A 19,619-nucleotide genomic window follows, 5' to 3' on the forward strand; every position below is an offset into this window, starting at 1 on the left:
ATTCTTGTCGCCTGTTCTTTCTTTCTCTCACAAACCAATGGGCGTGACGCCAGATTAAGGGAACGAATCCAGGTTCTTCCTTCTGCTAAGAATAACATCCGCCTATCAGTCGGTCAACAACCTGTCCTGGTCCCTTTTACAATTAAGTGAAACCATTAAAAAAAAATAACATGTACAAGTTCACCCTACAATCTCATAACCGCACTCCTTCGCCCTCAAACGCAACGCCTTGTGGCAAAGAGGGCGGGAGGTGCGCCCTCAACGCGCATGCGTGCTGAAGTCACGCTGGAGCAGCGTGTGGGGCGGCCGCGTGGAGGGGACCGGCGAGCTGACGTCACGACCCTCTGGGCCCGCCCCTGTACTGAGCGAGAGCGAGGCGACGGCTGGGCAACGGGAGTTCGCCGGTTTAATGGCGGCCATGTTGGATCGGAAGTGAAATGGAGGGAGAGGACAAGGGGAAAAAATTCAGAAACCGGTCGCTAGCAACGGAAACTGTTTCTCCGTAGTTGGGAGAGGACGATCGGCCGTTAACAGCGAGAGCTAAGGAAGCGTCGCCCGGGGGGGAAAGTTTAGTTATTTTGTATGGTTTTAAATTTCCCCCCCAATATAATAAAAAAGGACAATGGCGGATCCGGCTGAGTGCAATATAAAAGTGATGTGCCGTTTCAGGCCGCTGAATGAGTCGGAAATCCAACGCGGTGATAAAAGTATCTGCAAATTTCAAGGGGATGAAACGGTGGCGGTCGGGGTGAGTGTGGATTTTCTGCTGCTTGTGCTGTCATTCACCCTGCGTGGCTCAATAAAGTTAATCGTGTAAAATATTTTGTTATGTTAAACTAGCTACTCAAGTTTGGTCCGCGAGTGAATCTTGCCAAAATCGGTAGCAGTGGTTGGAGCTGCAGATCCCAGTGCATTCATCTGTCAAGGCGTCACCTCGGGCTGTCTGATGTTTTAAAAAAAAACTTTCCCAAATCTGCTACTGTTTTTCTATTTTATTTTTACAGCAGAATAGAAGTTTATTTCACACCTGGAATATTGCGAAGTGCCACGTTTTATGTTCGAGTCGAAAAGCACACCAAATTGGGTGTGGATATTTTAAAATGAACGAAAAAAATCCTCTATCTCTTCGTCTGGGAGTAATTCTTAGACCTCAGGCGAATAGGCTAGTCTTATGTTGACATAGATGTCGATCATTTTTTATTGTGTATTTATTTTGAGAGGAGAGTTTGGAATAATCTATTCTGTTTCTTAGGCAGACCCTCGCAAAAGCTTTCATTCTTATAGGAACTAAACCAGACTTCCTTTACATGCTAGTGAGTTCGAATATATTTCAGTTGATCGAAATTGAATGTGGATATTGAGAAGTTGCAAGAGATGACTAGTTTAGATAGAGTACTGGTCTAGACTGAAAACATATCAACCCTGAACGTTGGTTTTGGTCAAGAAGTAAGTTTCGAAAAAAGTATTCTTACAGGAAGTATGATAAATATTTATGAATCCTTTTCTGTGGTGTACCGAATAATTTAACTTGTATCTTCTATTGGTGTTCTCATTTACATGTTACTCTTTGCTTATATTGCTTTAGCATTTTTCACATTAGTGCTTACAGAGCTTAACGTTATCTCATCACTCTTTTGAACTTCGCCCTCCCCTGCATCTCACAGAACCTTTTATTGTTAAGGATACTTTTCTGATTGCTAAATATTTATGGTGGATATTCTAAAATGTTCCATGAGGTTACACAAGGGGAATATTAATCAAAATTTGTCACTAGTGCTTATAAAGAGCTATAAGCACAGGAGTCACATTATGAATGGGTCATTTATTGTGGCAGGTTTTTTTTCTGGTTTTATATGGTATAATTGATCCTTTAGTCTAATTAATACCAATCATTCTCCTGATCAATTTCTTTGGTTAATAAGGGTCTTTTAGTTTCAGAATCAAAGTTGACAATTGTCATAATGTTCATTTGTATTTGCAGATGAAGCTTACTAAGGTTTTACTATCCTCCTCACATAGAAATATTTCCTTCCTTCATTTCTGAAAGACCTGTGTCCAGTTCTTAGACCCAACCTAGGTTTCCAGTGTACAGAAAGTTATTTCTCTGGAGGTGTTCCAATAAAATTGCTATGTAAATTTTGGCAGTCTCAACTTTAATATTATGGCATAATTTATCAAGTAGTATAGTACCATTCTGATAAGTCTGTGCTGTACTCATTCCAAAACCATTGATAATTCCTACATTACATCTTTGCTGTATTGAGAAACTTGTGTACGTGCTTTTGAATCTCATCATCTGATTCATTTTATAAATAGGTTGATTAATTGCAACCTCAGGGCAGATCCTTGGGAGACCCATGAAGGGTCTTAGCTGGAATGCAGTTAAATCCTGTTAACTTGAGTGCCTCTAACCTCTCTGTTTAGTAGCTAGCATGATAAGTTGCTTTCAATTGCATGAGCTTTAACTTTTACTGTCTCTACTGAAGGATTTCAACTGATTTTGGATGTCATTATTTCTGTTGACCATTTCTTGTTTTCTACTTCAGTAATCTCTTCAAATATTTATTGGCATGATTTCTCATTGATAAATCCATTCTGTATTGCTGATCAGGTGAAAGTTTAAGAATTATAGCCATCACTCTTAATTACAGGCTCTCATAATTTACTGATAACTGAAGCTTGTTAAGTATTTTGTAATTCTGTGGTTTAACTCAGTTTTACCATAAAATCTTACAAAGGAAAGTTTCCCAAATAGATTGCAGATGCTCTTGGATTCCAATATTCAATGTTCTCAGCTAAGTCATTTAAAATTCTGGAATAAAAGCAATCTAGTCCTGTATATTTGTTATGAATTTTGAGATTCTTTTATAGCTTTTTGCTTGCAATGATTTTGGCTCTGCCCATTTCTCATCCAGTAATTTATTTTCTTTATCACAGGGTACAGTATTGTCCTCTAAGACTTGTTTCCAGGCAAAGTCTTTCAACATGATTATTTTTCACTTTTATTAACCTTAATGCAAACAACCATTTCTCTTAGCTAGGCTGCAATAACTTTTTTGTGTCTTTAAAAGTTTCATTTCACCCTTTTACTTCTGTTTTTATCTTTATTTGCAATATTTTGTATCTTTCTATATTGTCTTCTACACATGCTTTTATACGTATATTGTTCCTTTTTTAATTTTAGTTAAAACTCATTCACTGAGGCGCACATCACAGTAGTCCTCTCTCTCTGTTCCACTGTGGTTTGGCTCAGTTTACTGTGAAGTCTGTTTCATGGTTGCAAGCCTTGTTCATACCTCAGCTATTTTATGTATTCTCTTAAATATTAAAATCAGTCATCTTATAAAGTATTTCAAATTTGTCCTTACAAAATCTTTGTTGGCCTCTTTGTTCGGTCCTGAATGTAATATTGGAGAAAACTGTTCTGTGATTTGATACTATGCCTTTCAGAAGAGAGCATTCTACTTGTACACAGCTATGAGTATTAATTCCCCCCTGCCCCCCAGCCTCTAACTCTCCATTGGAAACACACTGCCATTGCTACGTAACTCTTTTAAAAAAAAATGCTCTCCTCCGCTGTGGCTTCTTGTTGCTTGGTAGCTTATCAAATATGTAATGTTGTGCCTGTTCACTATGGCTGTTCTTTCTTCCCCCATTTTTCCTGCCTGTTCTGTAGATCTTTATATTTAGTTCCTAGTTCTGGTTATTTTGAGATTGTGCCATGAAAATGGCCATCGTAACTTATTTGCCGAGCTGAGTTTTTTGAAGTCATTTACCTTGACTTGTTCTGTATGCAAGCGTACTGCATAAAGAACGCCTTTTTGGCCCAACATTTCCTTCTGGGATTTTCAAAGTAAACTTATTATCAAAGTGCATATATGTCACCATATTGAGATTCATTTTCTTGCAGGCATTCATATTAGAACAAAGAATTAGACATTAAACTTGCATTAGAATCAATGGAAAACCTACACAGAGATTGGCAAACAACTAATGTGCAAAGGACAAACTGCCGATTCAAAAAATGTAAATTTAAAAATATCCTGAAAGTCTCAGTTGTAGAGACTTGAAAGTTAGGCCATAGGTTATGGAATCAGTTTGGATTTGGAGATGATTTGAATGAGCTGGTTTGGGAGCCTGATGTTTACAGGGTAATAACTGTTCCTGAACCTGGTGGTGTGGGACCTGAGATTCCTGTGCCACCTTCCCGATGGCAGCAGTGAGAAGAGAGCATGACCTGGATGGTGAGGTTGATGGATGCTGCTTTGTTGTGGCAGTGCTCCTTATAGATCTACTCAATGGTAGAGAGGGATTTTGGGCATTGGTGTTTCCATACCAGGCTGTGATGCAGCCGGTAAGGAAACTATCTACTGTGCATCTATAGAAATTTCTCAAAGTTTTAGATGACATGCCAAATCTATGAAAATTTCTTTACAAAAGAGTAAAGGCACTGTCTTTCTTTGTGATGGCACTTGCGTACAGGTTCTAGGATGGGTCCTCTGATAATAATAAAGCCAAGGGATTTAAAGTTGCTGATCCTCTCCACCTCTGCTGTCCTAATGAGGGCTACCTCATGGAGCTCTGTTTTCTTCCTCCTTTAGTCAGCTCTGGTTTTGCTGATGTCGAGTGGAAGGTGGTTGTTGTGGCACCATTCCACCAGATTTTCAATCTCTTTCCTATTTCTCACTATCTTTGATTTGGCCAACCACAGTAGTGTCATCAGCAAACTTGAATATGGCATTGGAGCAGTACTTAGTCATAGGTGTAAAGTGTGTAGAGCCCAGAGCTAAGCGCATAGTGGTAATAGTGATTCTGGAGGAGACAGTGTTGCCAATCCGTTCTGACTGGGGCCTACAAGCGCAGAAACTGAGGATCCAGTTGCACAGGGATATAGCCAGGCTTAGATCTTGGAGCTCAGTGATAACTTTCGAGGGGCTGGTAGTGATGAATGCTAAACTGTCGTCAATGAAGAGCATATCCTGATGTAGGCACCTTCACTGTCCAGCTGTTCCAGAGTTGAGTGAAGAGCCAGTGAAATGGTATCTGCTGTTGACTTTTTTGTGACATATGCAAATTGGAGTGGATCCAAGTCACTTGTCAGGCAGATGACCAACCTCTCAAAGCACTTCAAGTAAGTGCTACTGGACAATACCCATTGAGGCAGATTACCATGTTCTTGGGCACTGGTATGATTGAATCAAGTGGGTACCCAAAACTGCCAAAGAGAGGTTGAAGATGTCATTAAACACTTCAGCCAGTTGATTAGCACAGGTCTTCAAAACTCAGCCAGGTATACTGTCTGATACTTACCATGGGTTCATCCTCCTGAAGGATGCTCTCACATCAACCTCACATATTGCTCTCTTCTGGGTCGTTTCATGTCCTCCAACATTTCATTTTACTAGTGCTAAAGGTCTGCACCTGGCAATTAGTCTGTTGCCTTCCTCTCTCTATTTCATAATTTACTTTTTCTTCTTGAGACACCCTGCTAAAAACCTGACTCATTTTTCACTTGGGATGTCACAGGATCCCAGCCACCATTTATTTTGTGCTTATCTAGTGCTCTATCCCAATCTAAGACTGATGCCAATATCACATAAAATGGCGCCTCTTTTCCATACCACTCTTTAGATCATGTATTTTGTCTCCTCTAATTTGTTTATTCCAATGCTAATTTGCATGTGATTCAGGTAATAATGCAAAAATGTAACCTAGATAGCCAATTCTTTGATTTGGCTGTCATTTTCCGGTTTTTAAAAACAAAGTCTCTTGCCATCTTTTATTTTGGTTCCAGCATGGTTCAAGACATTTTCATTCCTCCTTTTTTGATTTTTATTCCCCATTGAGAGATCATCTTCTGAGGTAGGCACCATTAATAATGTGCCTCTGGTCCTGAATACACACATGATAGGCAGAATATCTTCTGCAACTTCAGCCATCTCCAAAGGGATTCTATGACTAAATTTATCTTTACCTCCCTCCTGGCACTTATCCCTGCCCATTCACCACCTCCCTTGCCTCCATTCAGGGCTCCAAACAGTCCTTCCAGGTGAGGCAACACTTCACCTGCAAATCTACTGGGGTCATCTATTGTGCCCAGTGCTCCCAGTGTGGCTTCCTTTACGTTGCTGAGACCTGTTGTAAATGGGGGACTGCTTTATCGAGCACCTCTGCTCTATTTGCCAAGAGTGGGACTTCCATGGCCAAACATTTTAATTTTGAATTCCATTCCCATTCCAACATGTTGATCCATGGTCATCTGTTATGCTAAGATGAGGCCACCCTCAGGGTGGAGGAACACCACCTAGTATTCCATATGAGTAGATTCCAACTTGATTTCTCTTGTAAAATAAAAACCCCTCCCCTCTCTTTTATTCAGCATTCTTGCCTCTTCTCACCTGCCTGTTACTAACTCCCGCATCCTGTTCTTCCCATTCTCCCATGGTCCACTCTCATCTCTTATCAGCTTCCTTCCTCTCAAGCCCTTTAGCTTCCCCACCTATAACCTAGCTATCCTCCTCCTCCTACCTCCCACACCATTTCCCCCCCTTTTCAGTTCTGGAGAAGGGTTTCAGCCTGAAACACTGACTGTTTATTCATTTCATAGATACTGTCTGATTAGCTGAGTTCCTCCAGCATTTTGTGTGTGTTGCTGCAATGGAATAACCTTCAATTATCATATTACTGTTCACCCTCCTCCATGTTTATTATTTCTGTTTATTAACTCTCAGTCCTCAGCTTTCTTCCCAGGAATGGTAAATGCATTTCCCCCTGTGGCTTATCAATTATTTTCTCTCCAATCATATCCTGTAATTTTCTATGAAGTATAATCAAGGTCTGGAACACCCAATCCTGAACATCTTGCCCTTCCTTTAACGTCAAGTATGTCTTCAACTCATTCTCTAGCTCAGTGAGTCAGCTGAAAGAATTCAAAAGGGAGAGATCTATTATAGACATGTTCGCTCAATAACAAGCCTCACTCTGAGTACATGTTTTACAGTATTTTAAGTATTTTATTTTTATTTGTAAGCTTAAATTAAACACTAATTTACAGTATTTAATTCACACTAATTTACTAGCCATCAAATGACATTTTAATAGTTTGGTTTTCCTTCATAAACATTCTTTTCATTTTTCTAAAACATGAGAAATGAGCATCAGTGGTTATAGAAAAGCTACACTTCCACCAAGTATTTGAGAATAAGATGTACGATATCTTAAATGTATTTCTTTTGGGATTACAATATCTGATAGAAGCTTTCTGTGCATCTTTGTGAAGCAGAGGATTGTAATTTTTCATATGCCATGATTTAAATAGATAAACGGCCTTCAAAAGTTTAATGAGGATCAAGATTTATTTTCAGTTCTGTGCATGTCATTATATATGGAAAGCAATGCATAATAGTCTGAAGCTCTTTGTTCAACCAGTTCTATCTCCTTCACTAACAAAAGGGCTCAACAGAGGTTGGACTGCTTGCAGCAGTTGGTAAAATTCTATCTTCCCCAGAACATACTGGTGTAATTCTACACTGTCATAGAGAGCATCCTCTATTCAGCCATCACTGTCCAGTTTGGCGTAGCATCCTCTCACAATATACGAAAACTCAATTGAACTGTCTGGTTAGCAGATAAGGTCATTGGTTGTGGTCGACCATCATTGCAGGACTTGGACAAAGAAGCTGGCAGGAAAAAGCATCGCAGACATTACACTGCCAGCAAATTGCCTTTTCCAAAAGCTCCCTTCTGGAAAGCACTATAGGGCTACTAAAACAAAAACCACAGCATTTTAAAATCCCCCCCCCCCCACACAGTTAATCTGATCAATCATTTTCATTTACACCCCCCCCCTTCCATTACTTCAATCACTGCACTGTAAACACTTTAACCACTTTTTATAGTGTACTTATAATATACAGAACATGCTGGTATTTATGCACATTTGATTCTATATTAATACTTGACCTATAACGTGTAGAATTCAAGTTCAAGTTTGTCATTCATTCGTACACATGTATACTGCCAAACAGACAATGTTCCTCCAGATCAAGGTGCACAACACAATATACATGAAGTAATATTACCACAAATGAACAAACAATAAGGTGCATTTACAGTGTTGTTTACTTTTTAATGTATAATGCTCCTGGCACTTCATATGTTATGTGACCTGGGTGTGGCAGAGAGTTCAGTAGTCTTACTGCCGGGGGTGGGGGAGGGGAGGAGAGTGAGAAGAAGCTTTTTCCTATCCTAACAGTTCTGGTAGTAGAGGGGCCAAAGATTGTTGGACAAATGGGAGGAATCACTGACAATGATAAGGGCCCTGCGTACGTAGTGCTCCTGTTAGCTGAGCTTGAAAAGTGCCAAGTAATGTCTATCTCCAGCATGAAGGAATATTGTCCACTTGTCATTGACATTGAAAGGCAATATCAGTGCTGTGTTCCCTGCTATCAGCATTTTTGGAGTTACCATTGAAACAGCAAGATGGATCATATAAAGTGTTTTATGAAAAGCAACTTGTTTACTAACATCCCAATATTTTATAGTCATAACTTTGCATCGATTAATACAACTCCAAATACAGTTTGGGAACTTCACACATTTATTCCATCCATCACACATGCATTATGGCTGCAGTTAAATCCATTCTACAAAATGCATCTCTTTTACTCATCTTGGCTACTCCACGTGCCTCGTAAATCTCCACGTACCTCCTAAATGTGTCATCTCTGCCAATAAGGAGGGCAAGAACTTCAGATGTAAGAAATTTGTAGTCTGTATTTCAACTGGATTTGAATACACAGCACTATTCCTTTATTGTTAAATGTGTTTAATTTTTTGAATTTGCTCCTTAACATTTCAGAGTACCTTTACCAGGACTTCAGTGGTTCAGGAAGATGACTTTCCACTTTCTCAGGAACATCAGAAAATGATGCAGGCCTTGTCTGTGATGCTCAGATTCCTTGATTTCAGATTTTGGCCTTATCAAAGAGCTCACATGCCACGCAGGCCTTTTTCTTAGAACAACTGATTTTGAAATCTTAAGATGGGAACATCTAATCCAAATCATCAGTGTGTAATTGATTTTTGCATTTTGTTTCATTTGTTAATTGTTCTTGGTTCATTATTTTTTTAAAATATCTCACTTGCTTTGCCCTGACTCTCAGTACTAATTCAGAGAAGTTACACAATCCATGGTTCAGAAATTAAATCCCTGTACCACCCAAGGCTTAATGAAGTAAATCTGAATGACCTCCGCTTACATAAGACAGTGCTTCTGCATACCAAATGGATAATGATGCAGTTGATGAGTTTAATGGGGAGGCAGGGATATTGTAAAATTTACAAAAGGATGTAGATTCAGGGCCAAACATAGGCAGAATGGAGCATTAATACAGAAAATAATTTTTTATTATGACTTCTTAACGAAGACAAAACTGAAGTTGGCAAAATATGAATACACTAGATTTTGACAGCAACTAAAGGACAGATGAGAATTTTTTTGTTTCTGATAACTAGTTTTCAATGTGGCTTGCACAGTACAATTTTTGCAGTGCTGGGTAATGGCATCAACATAGACTTCAAAAACTGATTAGAAAGGCTGTCTCTGGTACAGGAGTCAAACTGGACCCACTGGAAGCTGTGGTCCCAATGGAAAATCCTAGCAATTCTGGTCAACGCTTCTCACCCTCTGCATGCCACCTTGGCTGAACAGAGGAACAATTTTAACATAGACTAAGACAACTGTGCTGCTCCAAAGGGTGCTATAGGAGGTCATTCTTGCCCTCTGCCATTAGGCTCTATAGTGAGTTAACCTATAGCCAGGGAAGAGATGAACCCCTGCTGTTAAACTGTTTGAGGTAAATTATTTTTTATTCTTTCTATTTTTCTAATATTTGTGCACTTATGACACTAATTCCTTTGGGGTCAATTAAGTACCTATCTCTCTCTATGATAAGTACATGGTATGAAAGGTATAGTGAAAGGGCAAGGATCATTTCATTTTTAATCTTTTATTGATTAAAAAAAATAAATACAAATCTGAAAAGTTATATCAAATACATATTTCAATAAAAGTACAAACAAAAAAAGGAGTGTACACTGTCAAAATCGTGTAGTATAATATTGAGCTAATATATAAAAGGAACCACAACTCTTAACAATTTGTGGGAAAAAAAAGACTCAATTTCTATTATTGAGAAGAAGAAAATATCCCACTAAACTAATCTAAAAAAAATGACTAGGCATTCCATTTGAGGATATATTTACAAAAAAAAGGGGGAAAATCCTTCCGGTCAAATCTGAAACATCATGGGGACGAAGAAAAAAGATTACCTAAAAAAAAAGAAAAAGGATCAATACTTGCCTGATATCTGTTCCAAGAGTGTACGTAAATTTTGAAAGTCTATAGTTTTGCATTGATTAAAACACTTTCCAATATTTTCACTTTTCCTTCATGGCCTGCTGGTTATGGAAAGATGGCTGGGATTGCAGGATAGTTTCCACACAGCAATTTCCTGAGAAGTCTATACTTTAAAATTTAAGGTTGACTTTGCATTAAATCTGTGACCTTGATTGTGCCAAGTGTTCTTAATATTTCTTACAGTAGGAATTTGAAATACACTAACATGATAATTCCTGATAGAGAGCAGAGGTCATCCTAGTTGTTTCTCTACTTTTATAAAATTTGGACAAAAGATTCAAGGGGGATGTGGGGAGGATATTTTTAAATAGTACTTCTTGATCTGGAATTGTCTCCTTTTTTCCTGGGTGGAGAACCGGGAAGTGAGATGGATAGGAATCCTCTGTTAGAAATCGGTATACACTTGATTGGACATTCTTCTGTGGCACAACTACTTTCTAATTTTGCTTTTGTGCCAATCACTCACTATTAGTCGTTTTCTCTTGGACTGTTTGTGTATCAAATGTGATTTGATTTTTTGGGAGCATATTTTTCATTTTTATTGTGACAATATTGCCTTTTGTCCTACTTTGAGCTTCTCCTGTGGTGCTAAGAACTTGACAGCAGCTCTACATGACAGCCTGTTCTTGGTTTGTTCTTCTTTATACTATTATTTGTTAAGTTGTTAGATTTCCAGTTTATATTTTACTTCCTACATTTTGAGTGTCATGAAACTTTTGGTCACCATGAGGCATCAGAGCAGAATTTGGCCATTAGTTCCATTGAGGCTGCTATCGCTCGCAACCCCATTTTCCTGCCTTCTCCCCATAACCTTGACACCCTTACTAATCAAGAGCCTATCAACCTCTGTGTCATTTAAATTTTGATATCACTGATTTAAATCTAATCAAGCAGGACAATAACTGGCAAAATGAAAGCACAACTTTAAACATTTTACCTTGCTTCAGTGTAAAGGTTGTAGTTTTCCTCCACTCTTACCAAGAGTCATTTCCGAATGTCCTTCATTCAATGCGTATACAAGTTTAGTCATCTTTGAATTTGAACCTTGACTAACCACAGTTTTGTTGCCTGGATTTCTCTTTACACTGCTATTTTACATCTTATATAGCTATATGAAGACCACTGTGTTGTTTCCATTTCAGAGTTGGAAAGTTCAGACTTATGGTTTTACTGGACCACTGATGTGAATGATTCATTCTGTTTTGTGCAATCTGTCAATGATTTGTACATAGTTGCAAGGAACTCTGGAGTCTTCTATTCTAGTTTATACTGTGGAAACCAGTTGGTAGACATGCTCATTGTTCAACTGCTTGGCAGTTTTTGTCAAGGCAAGTTTTTTTTCTCTCATTGTCAATGTCACCATATTTCATAGTCTGACTAGAGTATATTACCAATGTAATATTCCTGACTTTCAACTTACTTTAATTAGTGTTACTTTGTCTGGGCATGTTATCGGCTTTTGCCCATTTTATTTCAAAGACCATGGACCTAATAATGGGAGTAGATGGGTGCAGTGCTCGTTGTGGATGCAGTGGGCCAAAAAGTCTGTTTCTGTGCTGAGCAAGTCTCTATGATGCAAACTACTTAATTGTGATGAAGGAATATTAGACAGTATTGACCACTTTTTGCATTTTTTGTAATTGTGCTACAATCAGTGCCTGACTTAATTAGTCATTATGTGGAATTGGATTGATCTACATCATGTTTCTGTTACTCTAGTTGTACATGTTTGCTTATTGTGCCCTCTTTAAAAATATTGAGAGAAATTAGTTGCCAATGTGCAACAGTTCACAATTTTGTTTTCTGCAACAAACTGCTGGACAAACTGTGGGTCAAGCAAAAGGATGATTGATCCTGCATGCTTTTGGGAGCAAATGTCAAACATGAAAAATACAAGACTATGGCCAGTGAAAATATCTCTGTATTTTAGATTGCACTTAATTTTCACTGATCTTCCTTGTAGCTTCATTTTGCTAATATTGCATTTCTCAATAACTTGCTAAGTGTATAATAAAATGAATTTTAAGTTGACCCTAACCTCTCAAATTAAAATACTATTTATAGGAATTATTGTAATTTTAAAATCCCACCTAATTCAATTGTTTGACCTACCAGACTTCATGAGGACCTTTTGAATATTCTTGTTTTACTAAATATTATACCATTATCATTGACCACAAAAGTTACAGAACTAGATGCAGTAAGATTGAGAATATTGATTCCAGAAGTCGATTCATCCAATGCGTATTTGCAGATTCGTTTGACTTTATTTTAAAAATAATCAAGGTCACTGATGTCTGTGCCAAGAAGTGGAACAGTTGCATCTGGCACCCACTGTTCCCACTGGCATTTTGAAGTCAGGTCCGGCATGGGCTAAATAAAGCATTTTCGGTTATAGTGTAAGTATTGACTTCAGAGTATCTGCTAAAGCAGTATGATGTTCTCTGCTTTGCATAGCAGTCATAATTATGACCAATCTTACATTGAACTATAATTTTACAATGACTACTCTTATGCACTGGAACTTGATTAGAAACTGTTGGTAACTTTTTGAAAATTTATTCAGTGCCAGTAGAAGAAAAAATCTTCAATATTCCCAAAGCATACCTTGGTTTCAACTTATGATGCACCTAACGTTAAAATATTATGATTGCTTGTTGAAGGTTTGCAACACAGGAGTTGAATGGCCATACAAATTAAGAATTGGAATAGGTTCGTCAGCCCTTCAAACCTGCTCCGCCGTTCAATTTAAATATGGCTGATCTGACTATAACCTTAATCCACACTGAACCCTTTATTTATCAAGAATCCATCTAGGTTTGTCTTAAAAATATTTCAAAAGACTCTGTGTACACAGATTTTTTTTTAAAAGATAATCTTCCGTAGCTTCCCTATACATCAGAGTCATGATTTGGTTTATTATTCCAGGCATAAGGCTGTCCTTTGTAAAGTTAGCATTTATTGCCCAATTCTAATTGGAGCTAAAAGGGAACAACATTGGTGGGTATGACCCGTATTTAGGCCAGATTAGGTAAGAATGAGCAATGTGCTCCATGGCACCTATGTAAGCCCATTTGATTTTTTTAATATGACAATTCAGTACTTTTGTGCTTTCCATTATTAAGACAATGTGTTTTTTAAAGTTTGTGCTGCAGTGTTGTAATGGAACCCAAGGTTTTAAAAACTTGTCAGATCATTCCTTTGACAAGTATTTTTAACATTTTCTAAACCTTAAAATATCTTAAAGTTCTATTTCAAATCTTGTCAGACCTTGACTTTGGCTAATGTTTAAAATAAGTTGCCAAGTGTACCAAATTTATGTATTATCTTGGTACACTTTGAGGATAAACTCTGCAGTGATGGTATTGCAGACCTTTTGATATTTAGTTTCTTGAAAAATTTAGTTTGAATGATGTGCTGAACTGTGTCCACAACCTTCTGAAGTTTCTTGCAGTGTCAGGCAGAGTAGTTGCCATAAAAAAAACATGATGTATCTGGATAATGTATTTTCTGTGGTGTGCCTTTAAAAGTTGGTGAGAGTCAAAGGGGGCATGCCAAATTTCTTTAGCCTTCTGAGTTAAAAGTGCTAGTGAGATGTTTGGCCTTGACGTCTAAATAGTCAGAGCGAGTTAGGTTATTGGTAATGTTCCCTTCTAGGAACTTGAAGCTCTTGACTTTTTCAACTTCTTCAGAAGAACACTTGTGTCATCCTTTTCTTGAAGTCAGTTACCAGCTCTCTTGTTTTGCTGACCTTGTGCAAAAGGTTGTTGTCATGATACTATACCAGCAGATTAGTTTTATTTGCTTTATTTGTCACACGTGAATAGAAACATACTACTGTATGCATTGTTTGTGTCAATGATCTACACGGAGCAAGGATGTGCTGGGGACAACCTACAAGTGTTGTCATACTACCAATGTCAACATAGCGTGTTCACAACTTATTAACTCTTATTAACCTGCCTTTGGAACTGGAGCATCCAGAGGAAACCCATGTGGTCACTGAATGTTCAAGCTGCTTACAATGGATTGAATTGAACTCCAATCGCTAGTGCTGGCCGCTATACATCTGTCTCCTTCATGTACATGAACTCTTTGTTATTTGAGATTCAGTCCACTGAAGCTTTCTTTATCATAGCTGGTGGTTTCAGAATATCAAAATACTTCCAGCATATCCCCTGTCTCACCAGGAGTTTAAACACCTTTGCCATTGCTATCAAATCATCAAAGATGTTTAGTGAACAGTTTGGTAAATCTCTGTCTCTTCTCCTCGTGTACAAAGAAACTGAAAAGGAGGACCCAGTGCAGAAAATTGTAGAGCGCTGATCTGAGGAAATGGGTGAGTTTCAATGTGACTGCTTCAGGTTATTGGAGTGGTCCATTTTCAACAACTCAGCAGCTAACCTTGATGAGAATTTCACCACTGACATGCACTTTACCAGCAAGTGTGTAGAGAACAGTGTACAAAAGAGGTCCACCTGGGTGTTTCAAACCAGAAACCATAGATGAACCAGGAGATGAAGTTCAAAATCTAATCATATACATGATAGGATGGACTTCTCATTCCAGAAATTAGCCCGGTGAATCGCTTTTCAACTACCGCTAGTGCCAGTATAGAACTACTTAAAACAAGGCGAACACTGTACTCCAGGTTTGACTTATTATTTCTAAGCTCAAAACACATTGCGATAAATGCCAGTATCCTATTTGCTTTGCTAATTACTCACTGTGCCTGCCTGCTAATTATTTGTAATTCATGCAAAAGAACACTGGGATCCCTTTTGTACTTTGTTCATCTGCAATCATTCTCCATGTGGGTAAGTCTGCCTTCAGATCATCTTTCTGATATGCATGATCTTGCACATTCCCACATCAAGCTCTAACTGCTAGGTTATCACCCACTCACTCAACCTATCTGTTTTGTTGCATGTTCAAATGAGCCTGTTTTCTCACTTATTTTCCTATCATCGGCAAACTGGTAACTTGCACAGTGCCCTCTCATGTTCATTACTGCAAATGGTAGGTAATTGATCCTTGGGATATTCCATTGGTTACATCTTTCCGGCTGGAATAAAACCTGCTTATTTCAACTCTGGTAATCACATCGAATTTGATCTGTGCTAATGTCCTTATGAGCTGCTCCCCAAGTAACCAGGTGTTTTGGGTTATTTCCAATAACCCGATATTCTGCTAAAGCATCAATCTTTGTGTGGAATATTTGAAAGAATTATTTTGATATCTGATCATGACCATCTCCAACTACCCTGTATAATTAAGGATTAACTGTATAGCAAGGCCTTTAGATAGTTATGGTACGATGTATGCTATTTGGTTCATTATAGTAATAGCTATTGTTTGATAGAATATATTAATTTTTCTCTACATCTTTGTTTCCTTGGCACTATATTTTTTTCTCTGAAGCATTGCATTGGACTTTTATGGAATAGTGGAATGTAAGAGTACAGACACAATTCTTCACAATCAAGAAGATGCCATGCTGACATCTCAGAAAATGAGAAATACTAGCCTAGCCTACTGCTCACTTAAAAGAAGTCTGGTCCAATGAATTTGTTACTTTTATCCTTTATTATATATACTTTTCAAGCAGATTTCTATATCTTGTTCATTTTATAATTTGCTAGAGAATTATCTATTTTAAAACCACATCTAGGTCTTTCTAAGCCTTTTATATTGTAAAACAATATACAAATGTACACTGTTTATACAGGTATTCTATACATAATTTTAGGAGTGGGAAGATCACTCCATCCTGTTTTGCTAAACTTGTATTACAGTGAGAGCTTTATAAAAATCTATATTTGGTTAACTTGCAATCTTTTTTTTCGTATCTGTCTAATTTAGAGAAGCAGATATCACTTGTTCCTTTTTCTCTTGATAGAATAAAAAGTCATTTTCCCTATTGAACATTCAGTAGTGTTCAACAAGATTACGATCATTTCCACTTTAATGTTTTCTGTACCTATACCTGTTCCTATTACCCATAATTCCTGATTTCTCTAATAGTTGGAAATCTCTTATCTCTTATGATTGTAATCAATGTCTGAGTCTTTGCGGCCACCTGGGGTAGAAAATTCCAAGACTTTAGGCCGGAGTGACTTGCTAAAAGTGGCCTGCCCCCTAATTTTGAGACTGAGCATTGGTTCTAGACTCTTGATGAGTCAGAACCCCTGTTCTCCTTGCTACTATCAAGCAGGAGATACAGTGACCTGAAGACAGACATTCAACATTTTAGAACCAGCCTCTGCACTGCAATTAGATTTCTGAATGAATGATCTGCTTCACTTTTGCTCTCCTTTTCCACTAATAATTGAATATAGATATTTCTTACTGTAATTTATAGTGTTTTATTATGTATTACTACCACAAAGCAACATACTTCACAACATATGCCAGTGATTTTAAGCCTGATTTTAATTTCCTATCTTGCAGTTGTCTCCTCTCAATTTTATGAACTCTAGCAAATAGCATTTTCCTCATATGATAAACTCGTTATCCTAGGAACTTACTGCTGTTTAGGGCAGCAATAAAGGTCCTTTATCTCTGTCCTTTGCCATTCAGATGTAGAGGGATTTTTCATTGCATTTTTCATAAAAGTTTTATTTTACAATCAGGGTTGTTAGCCCAGAGATGAACCCCCAAACCTTGAGAACCAATGGACCCCTCTCGGTCTAGTCTTTTCCCTTGACCTATTTGGCATGAGTGATCCTACCAAGATCCAAGGTATAAATCATCAACTCCAGCCAGCATAGCTCTGGGGCTGCAAGCCTTCAAACCACAATAAAGTCATGGTCCTTTTGGACGATCTCAAGAAATTTTGATGAAATTTTGCTGTGCTCCCTGTAGGTGAAGAGACCAGAAAATGTTAAGATTTTTTTCATTGAGAAATTCAAAGTAACTGTACAATTGCAAATCTACTGAAAGTTTTAAAATGTTTTCCCACTGGGTGCAGCAAGTGTGGAACGAGCTGCCAGCAGAACTGGTAGATATGAGTTCAGTTTTAATATTTAAGTGAAGTTTGGATAGGTACATGGGAGAGATAGGTATGGTGGGCATTGGCCAAGGTGCAGATAGACGGGACTAAGCAGAAGACCAGGCTGGCATGGACTAGATGTGCTAAATGACCTGTTTCTGTGTTGTATTTCTCTGACAGTATAGAATGGTGGCTAGAGCTGCACACAATATACCCCATGCAGTCTCAGCATTGTCTTGCTACACATTTCCAAATACTGCTTGAACTATGGTAATTTCAGAGGGCAGTTGAGTTGACTGTATCAAACAACATATTGATGAGGTGAAGTCTGGATGCTAAGCTTCCTTCCTTGAAGCTGTTATTGAACTAGATGGGCTTCACAGCAGTTCAGTAATTTCATTGTCGTCATTCTTGGTTTTGGCTTTCTTTCCAAATATACTGTTACTTGAAATAGTGACATTCAAACTTAATAGTCTAGACGTCTGAATATTAGGCCAAGAACATAATCACTTTGCTGCCATGCTCTATGCAGTATTTAATAATGGCAATAAGTACATTGGTCTGTTTGCATACACTGCAATTTTATTATATTTATTACTGTACAGTCACCAAAACAGGATCTTTGGTCTGCCATGTTCATACACAGCCTTTTTTCCCATCTCCCCAAATCTCATTTGTGTGGATTAGGTCTGTATAGTTTTATGCCTGTCTATCATTAAATATATTGATGATATCTGGCCCACTTCCCCTAGTAGTGCATTCAATATATTTAACTTTTTTTAAAAAAAGAACCTCATTCCCTCAAATCACTTTTTTAAAACTCCCTCTTCTGTACTAAATCATGCTTTTGATATTCCCTCCAATGGGGATAAAAATCTAACCATCTGTACATCTCATTGTTTCATATGTCTCCATCAGGTCACCCCTCAACCTCTGTTACTCCTGGGGAAATGATCTAGTCTATCCATTTTCTCCCCATAAATAACATCCTCTAATCCAGGCAACACCTGCTGAATCCCCTCTGAGCACTTTCTAGGGCACTAGTTTCCTACTTTGTGGCAATCTGAAGTGCACATAATTGACTTAATGTCATCTACAGATTGTGCCCTAATCTTTGACCCCCACCTCCGATCAATCCACAAAGTAGTGTCACCACACTCCAAGTTAGGACCACTATTCTCCAAAAAAAAACAATGCTGCACGCCTCAAGTTTGCAAAAGACCACCTGGATGTTCTATAATACTTCTGGGACAATGTTCTGTGGACAGATGAGGCAGGAGTTGAACTTTCTGGCAGAAATGCACATTGCTATGTTTGGAGGAAAAAGGGCACTACATACCAACACCGAAACCTCATCCCAATTCAAGCATGGTGAAAGGAGCGTCGTGGCTTGGGTCTGCTTTACAGCCTCAGGGCCTGGACAGCTTGCAGTCATTGAGGAAACAATTCAAAATTGTATCAAGACATTTTACAGGAGAACATCACCTGAAGCTTAATAGAAGTTAGATAATGCAACAAAACAATGATCTGAAAGACAATTGTAAATCAACAACAGAATGGTTTAAAAAGAAGAAAATTTGTGTTTTGAGATGGCAGAGTCGAGTCCGAACTGGCATTTGGCGGGGTTGATTGCAAGACCGTACTCACTCAGTCGGGCGCAGAGTTGACGGAGGTGGGACAGATGCTCCTGATGACTGCTGCTGGCTGTGAGGATGTCGTCCAAATAGATGAACGCAAAGTCCAGGTCCCGCCCCACCGTGTCCATTAACCGCTGGAACGTCTGTGTGGCATTCTTCAGGCCGAACGGCATGCGGAGGAACTCGAAAAGGCCAAACGGGGTGATGAGAGCCATTTTGGGGACGTCGTCAGGATGCATCAGGATTTGATGGTACCCTCGGGCGAGGTCTACCTTGGAGAAGATCCGTGCGCCGTGCAGGTTTGCTGCAAAGTCCTGAATGTGCGGCACAGGGTAGCGGTCCGGTGTGGTAGCCTCGTTCAGCCTGTGGAAGTCGCCGCACGGTCTCCAGCCTCCCGTCGCTTTGGGCACCATGTGCAGGGGGGAGGCCCATGGGCTGTCGGACCGCCGGATGATCCCCAATTCCTCCATCCTCTGGAACTCCTCCTTCGCCAGTCGGAGCTTGTCCGGGGGAAGCCGCCGAGCGCGGGCGTGGAGGGGTGGTCCCTGGGTTGGGATGTGGTGCTGTACGC

General features: G+C 38.8%; 1 protein-coding gene across 1 annotated transcript in view; it reads left to right on the top strand.

Moving 5' to 3' along the window:
- The first annotated feature begins 355 nt into the window (after nt 1-355).
- The window catches only part of LOC132395412 (kinesin-1 heavy chain), a 91,466-nt gene continuing 72,202 nt past the window's right edge, over nt 356-19,619 (top strand). The window contains exon 1 of the mRNA XM_059971957.1: nt 356-748. Within this exon, the coding sequence (XP_059827940.1) occupies nt 623-748 (126 nt within the window). The 5' untranslated portion in view covers nt 356-622. The remainder of the gene's footprint in view (nt 749-19,619) is intronic.

Source organism: Hypanus sabinus, chromosome 6 (assembly GCF_030144855.1).
Source record: "Hypanus sabinus isolate sHypSab1 chromosome 6, sHypSab1.hap1, whole genome shotgun sequence".
Classification (NCBI taxonomy): Eukaryota; Metazoa; Chordata; class Chondrichthyes; order Myliobatiformes; family Dasyatidae; genus Hypanus; species Hypanus sabinus.